Source organism: Ciona intestinalis, unplaced genomic scaffold, assembly GCF_000224145.3.
Source record: "Ciona intestinalis unplaced genomic scaffold, KH HT000054.2, whole genome shotgun sequence".
Classification (NCBI taxonomy): Eukaryota; Metazoa; Chordata; class Ascidiacea; order Phlebobranchia; family Cionidae; genus Ciona; species Ciona intestinalis.
The window spans coordinates 71,606-85,344 of NW_004190376.2; the positions used below are offsets into that span (position 1 = coordinate 71,606).

At 37.2% G+C, this 13,739-nt stretch overlaps 2 protein-coding genes and 2 long non-coding RNA genes across 6 annotated transcripts; 3 read left to right on the top strand and 1 right to left on the bottom strand.

Moving 5' to 3' along the window:
* Positions 1 to 149: 149 nt before the first annotated feature.
* LOC100178776 lies at positions 150 to 2,608 on the top strand. The gene is made up of 4 exons (XM_002119610.4): positions 150 to 445; positions 923 to 1,067; positions 1,329 to 1,435; positions 2,037 to 2,608. The coding sequence occupies exons 1-4, from the start codon at positions 194 to 196 to the stop codon at positions 2,274 to 2,276; spliced, it is 744 nt and encodes a 247-aa protein (XP_002119646.1). The 5' UTR covers positions 150 to 193; the 3' UTR covers positions 2,277 to 2,608.
* On the bottom strand, positions 2,528 to 12,437 carry LOC100187524 (b(0,+)-type amino acid transporter 1-like). 3 transcript variants are annotated; one of them, XM_002121091.4, is made up of 9 exons: positions 12,206 to 12,437; positions 7,569 to 7,820; positions 7,004 to 7,210; positions 5,937 to 6,073; positions 4,987 to 5,134; positions 4,488 to 4,675; positions 3,960 to 4,070; positions 3,037 to 3,132; positions 2,528 to 2,916 (listed from the first exon to the last, which is right to left on the bottom strand). In XM_002121091.4, exons 1-9 carry the CDS (start codon positions 12,342 to 12,344, stop codon positions 2,629 to 2,631), a joined length of 1,566 nt encoding a protein of 521 aa, XP_002121127.1. In that variant the 5' UTR covers positions 12,345 to 12,437; the 3' UTR covers positions 2,528 to 2,628. The 3 variants fall into 3 exon arrangements, with proteins under 3 accessions (XP_002121127.1, XP_018670807.1, XP_009861161.1); XM_018815262.2 differs by lacking the exon at positions 12,206 to 12,437 and adding an exon at positions 8,326 to 8,424; XM_009862859.3 differs by lacking the exon at positions 12,206 to 12,437 and adding an exon at positions 8,241 to 8,416.
* LOC113474947 lies at positions 8,953 to 9,481 on the top strand. Its single transcript, XR_003396662.1, has 2 exons — positions 8,953 to 9,355; positions 9,423 to 9,481. It is a non-coding gene; the product is annotated as an uncharacterized LOC113474947 (long non-coding RNA).
* On the top strand, positions 9,538 to 9,766 carry LOC113474948. The gene is made up of 2 exons (XR_003396663.1): positions 9,538 to 9,576; positions 9,716 to 9,766. It is a non-coding gene; the product is annotated as an uncharacterized LOC113474948 (long non-coding RNA).
* Positions 12,438 to 13,739: the final 1,302 nt, after the last annotated feature.

The following is a 13,739-nucleotide window of genomic DNA, read 5'->3' on the forward strand; positions in this document are numbered from 1 at the left end:
GAATGTAAGATCAACAGGGTTAGACAGCTGACGTGAAACATGATCACGTCTGCTATTATAGCTCTAATACATGACTGTAAACGTGTTTTAATAACTGTTGTTTTGTCGCCATATCTCGTCCTTTCGTTTAAAATATTTCTAAATCTTTGCTCTACAGTTATCAACCATTATAGGAATATAGGCACCTTTAACAATGAAGGTAATTATGGCTGGGTTTTCTAAAACCGGCACCAAGACAATGTCAGCTGCCTTTAAACTACTGGGGCTGAAGAACTACGACTACTTGGAAAGTTTTTGGTTCCATGGGGATGACTGGAACCGTATATTGACCAACGATGGTTCAGTTGAGGATTTTAAAAGGATGTTTGAAGACGTTGATTCCGTCACAGATATGCCCGCTTGTTTGTATTGGGAAGAAATACACCAAGCGTTTCCCGATGCTAAGGTTTGTGGTTGGCTTACGTAATTTTAGGACTGTGGGTAAAATGGGACACCTTTAGCACATAATATCCAAATATCCCGATCGTGTTAACGGCTCTACAGGAGTCGTGAGGATACGGCTTGCTATAACTCGTGTTATAACGACTGTCGTTGCTCCGTCAAACGAGGATAAATACAGACGAATACACGAATAACTGCTGTTAGTAGGGTGGGGGGAGATGGGACACCTTTTCATTCTATTTTCTCGTCCTATTTAGTAGTAAACAAAGAAAATTCAAAGAATTATGAAACCGTATCTTCACGACTCCCGTAGACCATTGTTAATTGTTTAAAACACAATCAGGATATTTGGATATTATGTGCTATAAAAAGGTGTCCCATCTTCCCCCATCCTACTATATCTCACACTATAAAGGTTAATACTAATCGAACCATTCCATCATCTTGAAATAAACGATCCTTAAAACACTACTTCATGCAGATTGTATTCACCACACGTGAGGAGAATGAATGGTACACAAGTTTAGAGAACCAGATGCGATCGTTCAATGAGAACTTTATGTATAAATTGTTACAGCTCCTCACTCCATCTGGACGAAAATATTACACATTCTCAAACAATTTAAGTAAGACCCCGCCAACGTATAGAGTACCGCGTTATTGGCATCTCATGACATATAGTCTTATTCACGAAACCTGCACATTTTGCAAGAAAAAGCTTATTTAGTCCTGTAGCTTATAAAAGTTTGTCATTTCGTATGTGCTGCCTAATAAACTATATATGAAGTCATATATATGTACCTAACCCCAAAGTACATATACATACTCATATATTTAATAATCATGTTTGATTTTTTATCTTTTTTTTAACAAAACTTTAACACCAGGAATAGCCTTGTTGGGCCAACCGTTTCCACATCGTTTCCATCAACGTCAAACCAATAAGATGCTTTCATTGATGAGATACAGACGCCATAACTTGTATGTTATGCAAGTAGGTACACAGTTTCTTAAGTCGTTATATCTATTCTATGTTTGGTTTTATATGTATATACACATAAATATATATAGTACAGTGGGTGGGAATGAGACACCTTTTCCATTGTTTTTTCGTCCAATTTGGTAGTAAACAAAGAACATTCAAAGAATTATAAAAACCGTTTCCTCACGACTCCCATGAGACCGTTGTTAATTGTTTAAAACACGATCAATATGTTTAGATATATTGTGTTAAAGGTTTCCCATCTTTCCCACCCTATTGTACTGGTCTCTATACGAATGTTTTACAGTAAGGTATTACTGAGGGCGATTTATGCCTCAGTTGGCCCATGAACCCGTTCTATCACCTTTAGCACATAACATTTAAACATTCTGATCGTGTTTTGAACAGTTAACAACGATCTATGTATTGGAGTCGTTGGGATACGGCTTTATAAGTTTTTGAATATTCTTTGTTCACTACTAGATGGGACAAGAAAATATAATGAAAGGTGTCCCACCTTTCCCCATCCTACTATACGTCTTCACGCTTTAAAGATCTATATGAAATAATTCAACCCACCAAACGTCAACACTTTAACTACCTTTATCCCCAGAAAGCACCGAAGGACAAGCTTTTAGTGTACGACTTGAAGCAAGGATGGGAACCTCTATGCAAGTTTTTAAGCGTTGAGGTTCCAAATTTCCCATTCCCTCATAAAAACAAGGGCGCCTCCGTATACGATGAAATGATGGAGGAAAACCCGATCGCAAAGCGAGTGATAAACGAGCTTAAAGTTATCATGGCTTGCATTGGATTCTTGGCCGTGGTTTTAATCGCGTATTACTTTGCATAAACTTGTTCAATACGCTTAGCTGGGTTTATGTAATGTTCTGTAACTTGCTTTATCTTCGCGACTTGCTTTATCTTTATCTCTGTAACTTGCTTTATCTTCTATATTTCAAATAACTTTCGAAACAATTCAACTCCGATTACATTCAATTAACTCTTGTTATAAATCCCTGGTCTTACAAATCTAGACATAGTTCTACATGTTTAAAATACGGTGTAATATCTTCATCATTTAAACGTATAATTCAGCCCTGATTTTTGTTCAGAAATGTATACCTTTTACACGTTCAAATCAAGAAAAATATGGTTTCAAATCAAGAATTTCAACATCGTAAATCATAGCCCTGGTTCTCAGATCAAAGCACGGTGTTCTCTTCCTTCGTTTCTTTAGTTTTGCCTTCATAGCTGTCGTCAGCAACGGTAGCACCGGAGGGGCAAACGTTCATTAGTTCTTGGAGGAATATAGTTAGGTGGTCAACGTAAGGGATCTTGAGGTTGAAGAAAACCAATGGAAAATAAAACAGGAGACCACCGAGTGTGAATAGGGTGGCGTATAATATAAAAGGATCCGGATCGAATACAAGCGGGGTGATTACCAGGAAAGCGGAGATCAACGTCACCGCTATAGGGATTATTATCGGGACCTGTAATGTATAAAAAAATAGTCAGTTGTGTGTGTTTGATGTACAGTGGGATGGGGGAAGATGGGACACCTTTTTATTATATTTTCTCCTCCCATTTGGTACCCTACTATATACTTTTACCTTGAAAGGGCGTTCCATATCCTTCTTTGTCCAACGACAAATAATCAGCCCAAGCGCTGACAGCCCAATGAAGAACCATTCCATAAACTGCGTGCCCTGTGGTAAACATGACAACGACAAGTTTAAAACTTTTTAGATCTCATAAAAGAAGCGGATATTGTTTTTAAATATAGTATAGTGGGTGAAGATAGGACACCTTTAGCGCATAGTAACCAAATATCCTGATCGTGTTTTAAACAATTAACAACCGTCTATAGGAGAGTCGTGAGGATACGGTTTTATAATTCTTTTAATGTTATAGTTAGCCCTCCATTCCCATTTAAATAGAAACGAAAACGGTTAGAATAAAATTAAAACGACTAACAACCAAAGTATAAGAACCTTACAGCTACAGAGCCAACATTGAAATGAACTAAAAGGACGTAAGCAAGGCCAGACGAAGCACAAGAAACGTAGAAAAGTAAATTGCAATTAACGTGGTTTGTAAGACGCGCGCCGGCGTCCGCGACTTAAAATTCATGCGTTGTTGGCTCCGTTGTTAGACGACTGAATCTTAATAGGATTACGGGTTCAATGCTTGATGCTGCTACCATTGAGCATGTGTTTTTGGCAAGACACTTAACGGACATTACTTAAATCATTATACTAACTAATGGGTTGTCCAAGTTGTCAGCCATAACAGAAAAACAATCACATAGTTACATTTGTGGTATACCTGGAAAGCGGGAATGAGGTGTATGAAACAAAACACCCATGTCAAAACGATTGTCTTTGGCCCGCCATGCGAGGATGAATAAGTTACATAAGTGGTAACCCGTAAGCGGGCACGAGGTGTATAGAACAGAACACCCGTGTTATAACGACTGTCGTTGCCCCGCCATGTAAGGATAAATAAGTTACATTAATTTATCTATATAGCCTACCTGTATTAACGAGTCAATATTGGAAGGAAAAAGGAAAATGATTATCAAAGTTAGATTGAGATAAAGTGCTGGTGTTGGGGTTAGGAATGTAACTTGTATCATTGAGAGAATCTGGAAAATTATATGTTTTATATGAGATAAGCAATTTCTGTAGTACCTACTTATGCACATACATAGTATAGGGTGGGGGGAGACGAGACACCTTTAGTACATAATATCCAAATATCCTGATCGTGTTTTAAATAATTAACAGCAGTCTTTGAAGGCGTGAAGATACGGTTTTATAGTTGTTTGAATGTTTTTTTTTGTTTACTACCAAATAGTTCAAGAAAATAGAATAAAAGGTGTCCCATCTCCCCCACCCTACTATAATATAACTTGTTAGTTAAAATGTTCCTATAAAATGTGATGTTCTAAAACATTTTTGATTGCTTTTTGAAAAAGCAACTGGCGTGGTAGGGGATATAAAAAGGCTCATAACAAACCCTTTGTTTCGTAAATAAAGTCTTCAGTGACGTTATAAAGTACCTGTGGCAGCAATCCTCTCTGGCCAGCCACAAACGCAATTCGTCCATTAGCAAGTGAGGAGTTATTCATGTTACCAATAACTGAAAGCGAAACGCCGACTGGTACAATCCACGCCCATGAAGTTATTGTACGGTCAGCAAGGGTTACAGCGACAGAAACTGATTGTATCATCTCAGTTGGCGTTAGCACTGTAATAACAGGAATAAAGTGTTCTTTTTTATAAGTAAGGAATCTAATCTTTGGTATTCTATTTTATATGGGTGAGGTTCTTGTCAAAGACCTGGGATTTAGGGCAGGATTGGCAGTTGGTACAGGTCAAATAATGAATGAATTAAACTTATTTATCCTCGCTTGGCGGAACAGCGACAGTATAGTTATAACACGGGTGTTCTGTTTCATGCACCTCGTGCGCGCTTACGAGTTGCCACGTATGTAACTTTGCGGGTGACCAGTTTTTGGGGATCTTTTTGTTGATGTAAACCTGATTTCTTATACATACCTGAGAAATATGCGCAGTTTGCGATTACGTACACCCCAAGTACGAAGGAAACGCCAAATATGATGGAGAAAGGTAGATTGCGTTCAGGACGTCTCAGTTCTTCAGTTATAACGTTGAGGTTTATGAATCCGGCGTACGGAAATAGACCCTGTAAGTTTAAATTCACAATTATTCACTTTGAATTATAAGACAAAACCGAAAGTTAAACCAAGCTCCCATGTTTAGCACTGTATAGTTAGGTGGGGAAAGATAGGACACCTTAACATTCTATTTTCTCGTCCTATTTAGAAGTAAACAAAGAACGTTCAAATAATTATAAAACCGTAGCCTTAGGGCTCCCAAAAACCGTTGTTAATTGTTTAAAACACGATCCGGATATATAGATATTATGTGCTAAAGGTGTCCCATCTTACCCCAGAGTACTCTATAATGTAAACGTGGAGCATATTACGCTATGGTGGCACCATGTACCAAAATAAATACCCGCTAATAGTGCCTATAGTTGTTCTATTCCTTGTAGGCGGGTTCTATAGGATTCTAACCCATCACTCTAGTATAGTCTAGTGCAGTGCTCTTCAACCTTTTTTGGGTTGGTGAACCCCTAAAGTTGTTGCGACAAACTCATGCACCCCTGTATGTTTAAACAAAAAACTAATGATGTTTCGCAATTCCCAGTGATGCAAGATATAGAATTCATATAAAAAACTGTAGAAAAGTGGCTAAACTGGTTAAAAATGTTCAAAACTGAATATTATTGCTGAAAAATTGTTGAAGTTTGTGATGCACCCTTGTATACCCTTTTGCACTGGTGCACCCCTGGCATATTTTGATGCACCCTAGGATGCACCGTGCACACTGGTTGAAGAGCACTGGTCTAGTGCCACTGGAATGGTATGTAAACCTTTGGAAAAAAAAGACTTTTTGCGTAACATGAGTATTTATCAAGAAACCTGGTAAATTGCAAGGCTGATTTCAGCTACACCGACTGTTGCCACTGTACCGTACACAGGGTTTGAAATATCGAATGCGTTGCTGAAGTTTTCGTCGGCGATTGTTGAGTCGTTAGCGACGTATACGAATGAAGAAACTGTATAGGATGCATGTGGTGTAATACTAGAATGTCACTTATTTTTCTGCACAGAGCAAAACAACTGACAAACGCCCACAATATAGCAGGGTGGGGGAAGACGGGACACCTTTTTATTCCATTTTCTTGTCTCCTTTGGTGGTGTACAAAAAACATTCAAAGAATTATAAAACTGTATCATCACGACTCCCATAGACTGTTGTTAGTTGTTTAAAACACGATCAGGATTTGCATATTATGCGCCGAAGATGTCCCGTCTTCCCCATCCTACTATACGTGTTCTTTGTCCACAATCAAATGGGACGAGAAAATAGAATTAAAAGGTGTCCCATCTTCCCCCACCCTACTATATGCATGCATAGAGGTTAGACACATGCTTTTAATTACATACTGCATGACGTACATTGAACTCTGCATAAATATTTATTTTGTGGTCCAGAATGCTCATTACATAATTCATATTTACTCGTAACAATCATAAAACTGTCTTTTTATGTAAAGCCGGCGTTAATAATTACCAGTAACTATAGTGTACATGAATGGGATATAAAAATAAGGTTACAAAATACACAAGTTTATTAGCTTTATACTGTTTAGGATTTTATGGTGTATAGCCATGGCCAGCAATGTTTTATTAAATATATGAGTGAATGAATGTATAGCAACTGCAGTGTAAGATGGGACACCTTTAACACATATAATCTAAATATCCTGATCGTGTTTTAAACAATTAACAACGTTCTGTAGAATTCGTGAGGATATGGTTTTATAATTCTTTGAATGTTTTCTCGTTTACTACCAAATGAGACGAGAAAATGAAATAGAATGGTGTTTTATCTTCCCCCTACTATGTGAATAAATTTACGAGTGAAATTTATGAATAAATGAATGAGCGTACACGTTTAAATTGAAAATACATTGTTGTCTTACCCGCCATTATAATGAGAACTGTCACCTTTGAAAACGTAAAGAAAATACCCAGCCCGGCCGCTATCTTGACGCTGTAGCAATTTACAACGACGATGAACAGAGTAGCGGCAACGGCTATCAACTGAATAATAGATTGAGGTGGATCGCATGAGGGGTAGAACGGACGGGATATATATTCACCAAGTGCCAGACCTTGAACGGCCCCCTCTGAAATATAAAAGACCGTTATTATTAAAACACGATCAGAATTTTTTGATAGTATGTGCTAACAGTGTCCCATTTTACCCCACTGTACTATACTATTTGTGGCAAAAGGTGTAACATGTCTTGTATATTACTAAAACGTAAATTTGAAACGTATATTGGCTTGGGGCAAGTTTCAAAATCTGTTAAAAACATATATGTTCTTTCTGGTACGGTCTTTATGGAAGTCGCAAGGATGCAGTTTTATATTCCTTTGAATGTTCTTTGTTTACTACAAAATGGGACAAGAAAGTTAAACGAAAAGGTGTCCCATCTTTCGCCACCCAACTATATATAAAAGACTGTACAAAACTAAACGTACTTCCGGGTATAATGAATAAGCAATAACTCCAAGCGTGAAGGAACGCCAACCCTGAACCGTAAGTTTTCATAAGGTAAGTATTGATCCCTCCTGACTCAGGAAACATCATGCCGAGTTCGCATAAGCACAAAGCTGCCAGGATGGTCAGGATACCACAGAATACCCAGATGATAAGACTCACGCCGATGCTGCCTCCGCTCATCTTCAGGATACCAGTGGGTGAAATAAAGATACCGGATCCGATCATACTGCCTGTAATATAAAATGGGTTTTTATTTATTTAACATTATTTTTCTGGTTATCATTAAATGCATGTGGCTCCGTAAAAAGAAAATTAAAAAAGTCTCGTTTGACAAAGTGTCCAAACTATATATATACTCGTATTTTGGTTCCTCCGAGAATTTTGCTGACCGACGTTTCAACGTTTTATTCAGGGCGTCTCCATCAAGGTGAAATGACATGAAAATATGTACAATACTATGGGGGTAAGATGGATGCATCTATCATCGAGTGTCATTCATCTTGATAAAGACGACTTGAACAGGACATCAAAACGTCGGTCAGGAAAATTTTTGCAAGAAGATTAAAAAACAAGTATATATGCCTGGTAACAAAAGTATATAGAACAAGCTATACACTCAAAAAAAAAAAAAAAAAAAAACAATAACTCACAAAGCTGCATGCGTGTTAACAACTCGTAAGCGGGAACTCGGTGTATAAAACATAACAATCGTATTATGGTCCTTGTAAAACTAACCCATCTGATTTTGTTTGAGCGATATAACTTGAAAAAGTAACAAATAGTCTAAATAACTTCGTGACGCTGAGATTAGATGAATAACTGGTGGCCCTGAGGTTCATTTCTCGCCGTATTAGACCTCACTCTTATGGAAGAGAAACAATGTTAAAGCTTAATTCACGCTTTAACTTCAAAATCCCGAATCAGTGTGAAGTTAGTTTGTTACGTCACAATGTTGAACTGACGTCATAATCAGCCCGCCATCCAATCCTTGAAGCTGATTGGTCAGATTGCTCCCGTGACCGGCGCCTCGCACCAGCTGATTACGCCCGCGTTGATTGCTCCGTAATAAAACGCCTCATCTACAAAGCTACCACGTTTCAGTTTAGATGAAGTTGTTTCCACACCAGGTTACAAGATGGAAGGTTTTAAGAAGTTTTCTTGCAAGACTTGAGTTAAGTATTATTTCATTACATTAGTATTATATTATGTCATACTATATTTGCTAATATGCCTTTATATTATACAGTAATATTATTACAAAGTTATATACCATACTGGCATTCTGCAAGCTTTGTGCCTTGCGTTTATTACTACAATTAACGCGTTCTGTTTCAAGAATCCGCACGGTTCTTTATTACGTCACTCGCGACGTCACGCGCAATGGTTTACAATCGCCGCGTTATGTTACGTCACAAACTGTCACAATCGCTGACAGTTCGCTCTTTACCGCGCGCTCGCGTCATAGCGTCATAGCTGAAGACGTCATAGCTGAATACGTCATAGCTGAACAATATGCGACTGTGCTACACTTTCGTTTTGCGGCGTTTTTTTCATGGGGCCCCATGCGCGTTTTGCGTCGCGTCGAAAAAAGGCACATTACTTGTATATTCTAATTATATTTGCGCAATGGGCGCGAAGCAAGAAGATCAAAGAATTGGTTAAGTATAAATCACAATTGGCTTTATTACGTACATAAGTTGTTTTCTAGAAAGATTGGTGATGTGACGTCACGAAGTGGTGATGATGCAAAAGAAGAACCCACTTCGTAAGTTCATTGTTTTGTCACAAACTTGTTTTCCGTTAAATAGAGATTTAAAGTTAAGAATTTGCAGAACATGGTATGTGACGTCATAGAGGATCAAGCGGACCATGACGCGAAAAAAGAATGAAGGTAATTATGACGTAATAATATACAAACTGATAATACCCAATTATATTTTTACAGAAAAAAAGTCAGCGAATAAAGCTGCCGAAGAAAAGCGCAAGGTATTGTATATTATTTTTAGTATTTGGTAACAAACGATAACTTTAGAATAAATTTAAATGTGGAATTGCTCAATTGCCTGCCTGTTACGTAACTATTACGTATAACTGTGTCTGTGACGTAACTTTACTATTTTTACAGGAGAAAACGAAGACGCCAATAAAGGGTACACGGTTTGAGGTTTGAGTATTATAAGTATGAGTTGTGTGTTGTATGTGTGTCTTGTCTGCGCTGCTGTATTCTTATTCTGCTGGACCTAATGTTGCCAGCTATTTTTAGTCAGTCACTACTATAGTGCATTTTACATGTCACTGAAATATATGCAATGAAACTATGGCGAACATCTTGCTGGATCGGATTTTGTTGTTGTACACTCTGTTGGGTACTTCGTCTACAAAGGTCGAATCCTTCAGCGATTCTGTATCGTCCCAATCGTTTGGTGAGAACGCTATGTTGGTACACAAATACTCTAGTAATGTTAACACGCTGTATAATATGCAAACGAATGGAATAGTAACCCATTTAATATAATGTAACGTAAACTTTCCCACGTGACTAACGTTATATTAAAACGTCATGTAGCGTGATTGGGACGATGGCCAGGTCACAATTTCGCTACGACGTCGGTTCGGTGGGTCAGAGCATTGTCATGACCCTGCGTTCGGTGCGGTTACGTCAGTTTTGATTGCGTTACTTAAACGGTCAGGTAGTTGCATGGACGTCGCCGCCAGTGATGCTACGCTAGATATTTAGGTCACTACCGGCACAGTGATGCTACGCTCAGTTTTAGATCACTGTCAATACAGTTCCGTAACAACCTGGCGCAGTTTCGTAACGGTCGATGCGGTGCGTAACATCCGGACGATATTATGTTGTGTGAAGATACGACGAGAGTATCGCGGTACCAACATGGCGGCTTACTTTTTGATTGGAACATGCGCAACCGTTTTGGCTTCGACTCCTTGCGGTCGGACATTTAATATGGTGTACACTGCAGATGATTATCCTTCAGGATTTGAACTATAGTTTTTTTGATTATGTTTCAATGATTTTGTCGCGGTAATTGCCCTTTTGTATTATTGTCCCATTTTTGTATGGCTGATGTTATGTGTGTCGCACGTTTTTTGTTTTCTCCCGCACTTTTGCAATTTTACTATTTTTGTCACATCTTGCGCATAATCTGTGCATTCGTTGTACTGTTTTTGTCTATGGGGTTTCTTTAACCTGCGTGGACAGTAACATCTCGCAAGGGTTTCTCACCAGAGTAGAAACCCACTACCATTGGCTGGGGGCTTGTCGTGCCGTAGTGGCTTTCCACCAACGCCAGCCACATGAACTATGAAGGTATTTTAATCCTGTTTCTATTTTTCAGAAGCATCTACAAAAATGCTCTACTTTTATTTTGTTTTGCCGAATTCCTTCGTACTGTTACTGTTGCAAAATAAATATCAAATGAATTTAATTTCTACCTTCTGATGCCAGAATCTTGATACGTCATGGAAGAGTGACGTCAAATTCCCCATACACGTCACTGCGTTTTCACGTGTTTAATTTGCTATGGTCAGACTCATTGGGAGACGTTTTAGTCATAAAAAATATATATACATAGAGTATCTTGTTTTGTAGTCTTGCAAAATGCATCGCTATACAGATATAAATCAAATCCATCTGCGTATTCATTAATCATTGGTGCCAATTAATTACAGCCCGGCTCTCTTGTAAAGGTACAAGATAACTTTGTAAAGGCAATTGGCAAGAACTGTCGGTGTTTACTACATGTATGGGTAACATGACTTGTTTTACAGAAGAGGTGATTTCGTTTTTAATATAGGTATAATATAGTGTGTTATAGCATTCATAGGTCTACCATTCTGGTAACGTTATCTTTGCCGTTGTACATATTTCATGACATTGTTATCTTGTGTTCACAATGACGTATGTGATTACCAAGTTACCTAGACGCCGTTAAAAACAAACGAGCGGGAAAGAAAGCTCGTATACTTTCCACGCAATACACCCAATCGTATATAGTAGGGTGGGGAAGATGGGACACGTTTTTATTTTATTTTCTCGTCCCATTTATGAGTAAACAAAGAACATTCAAAGAATTATAAAACCGTATCCTCACGACTCGCATTGACCGTTTTTAACTGTTTAAAACACGATCAGGATATTTGGATATTATGAGCTAAAGGTGTCTCATCTAACCCCACAGTACTATACATAATAAATTTTTTTAAAAACCTTCATTTTTTTTAACAAATAGCATAATATATTGTCCCCTATTGCCTCGTATTGCAACTACACTAAATTTAATTTTCGCCCCGTTGAACCGCTTGTAGTTTGCGCACACTTTTCCAATTCCATAGTAATTTGTTTTTTAATTAAATATTAACAACTCAATGTAAGTTTAGTGTATGTTGGGTTAAACAGTCACATGTTGATACGCATATAGCGTGTTTTAACGACTGCCGTTTCGCTGTTGAATCCCCTGCTTTTCGTTATTTTTTTCACTTGATATTTGCAATTGTTTTTTAAAAGATAGAACAAATAAGTTGTACCAAAGTTCTGTCTCATAGGTTACACAGTAACGAATCTATCAGCCTCGAAACATATTAGTAAATATCCCACCCACGATAATACTGATCCCTCCAGCGAGTCCAATCTTCCTTAATAGTTTAACTTCATCTGTCTGTGCTGGTTTTGAGTCATCTTCGTTATTGTTGTCGTTAGCATCCGCTTCGTTCAATCGAATCTCATCCACTTCCATGATTATACTTAGCGGAGTTTATTTTACCCTTAACACTATATAACCTTGTTTTATATTAAACGTGTTTTAACTACTGTTGTTTTATCGCTATATCCTGTCCCTTTAAAGAGACAAATAAAGTTATTAATATGATTACATTAGAGGGCTGGGGAAGATGGGGCACATTTAGCACATAATATCCAAATATCCTGATCGTGTTTTAAACAATTAACAACGGTCTATGGGAGTCGTGAGCATACGGTTTTATAATTCTTTAAATGTTTATTACCAAATAAGGCGAGAAAATTAAACAGTAGAGTGTGCCATTTTCCCCACCCTACTATGTGGAATGACCGCGAGCTTAACAACTACTCTTCTGTTTGATCCTGCCTTTTCGTTTAAAATATTTCTTAATTTTTGCTACCATAATCAAAAAGACAAATACAAAGGTTAATATAATATTGATATAGAATGAAGTTATTGTTATATTTAATACTATACAAAGATTTTGAGGTATTCAGTACTCCAAAACCAAGCAAAAACATTATGAGTGCTTATAGCCTAGCCTACTCTTAGCTGTATTTACTTAACCGATACCCCTACGAACCATGCCGTATTAACATAGATTGCTTTAAGAATCTATGACGTTTATTTTAAATCTTATTTAATAAAAAATTAAAAAAAAATAAAAGTCTATTTAAAAAATACATTATAAACAAAAATAAATAACATACAAGAAGAATGCTTTAAGTTTAAGAGACCTTGCCATTCAACAAATTGAAATATAACTATAGGCTACACTGAAAGCGCTGTCAGCATAGAACGATATGGATGTGCAATAATCTGATCTGCACCGTCCGTACTGTATGCATGCAAACAGTATAATGTTGACATATCTCCAACAAGGATAATGCATTGTAAAACAAACCGAACGCGTTTGGAAGCAAATATTTGCACTTCGTGTATTCAGTGGATTCCGCTGTTGTTGGAGTGATCGTCTCCAAATTGCAAGTCATATAAAAAATTATAAAAAAATGGCAATCACAATAAAAGACTATTTGGTGATTCAATAATGGGCAAAAAATTAACAAAAAATAGGACAAATGTGTACTAGCTGTAGCTGTAAATAAAGCGCAATTAATAGAAAAATGCATTAAAACGAAATTAGCAACTTCAAAAATTTGAATATTTGGTAAATCAATAATGTGCAAAAAGTTTAGTAAAAATAGAACAGACTTGTACTAGCTGTAAATTACAAATAAAATAACAAACTGAATTTAAACACTAAATTAAAATTAATGTAGCGTCCACCGTAAATTATTACGTTATTTTTCTTTTCAGTTTTTATAATTTTAATATCTAATTTAAATGAACATCAAAATATCACAATGAAACGTTTATTTTTGAGTGATGAGA

Bases quoted from the DNA above. Each gene is read 5' to 3' on its own strand.
- LOC100178776 (XM_002119610.4), top strand. From the start codon at position 194: ATGAAGGTAATTATGGCTGGGTTTTCTAAAACCGGCACCAAGACAATG. The intron at 446-922 runs GTTTGTGGTTGG...TACTTCATGCAG, and splicing joins AAGCGTTTCCCGATGCTAAG to ATTGTATTCACCACACGTGA. The intron at 1,436-2,036 runs GTAGGTACACAG...CTTTATCCCCAG, and splicing joins ATAACTTGTATGTTATGCAA to AAAGCACCGAAGGACAAGCT.
- LOC100187524 (XM_002121091.4), bottom strand. From the start codon at position 12,344: ATGGAAGTGGATGAGATTCGATTGAACGAAGCGGATGCTAACGACAAC. The intron at 5,135-5,936 runs GTTTCTTGATAA...TTAAACTTACAG, and splicing joins TCAGCCTTGCAATTTACCAG to GGTCTATTTCCGTACGCCGG. The intron at 2,917-3,036 runs GTAAAAGTATAT...TATACATTACAG, and splicing joins ATATGGAACGCCCTTTCAAG to GTCCCGATAATAATCCCTAT.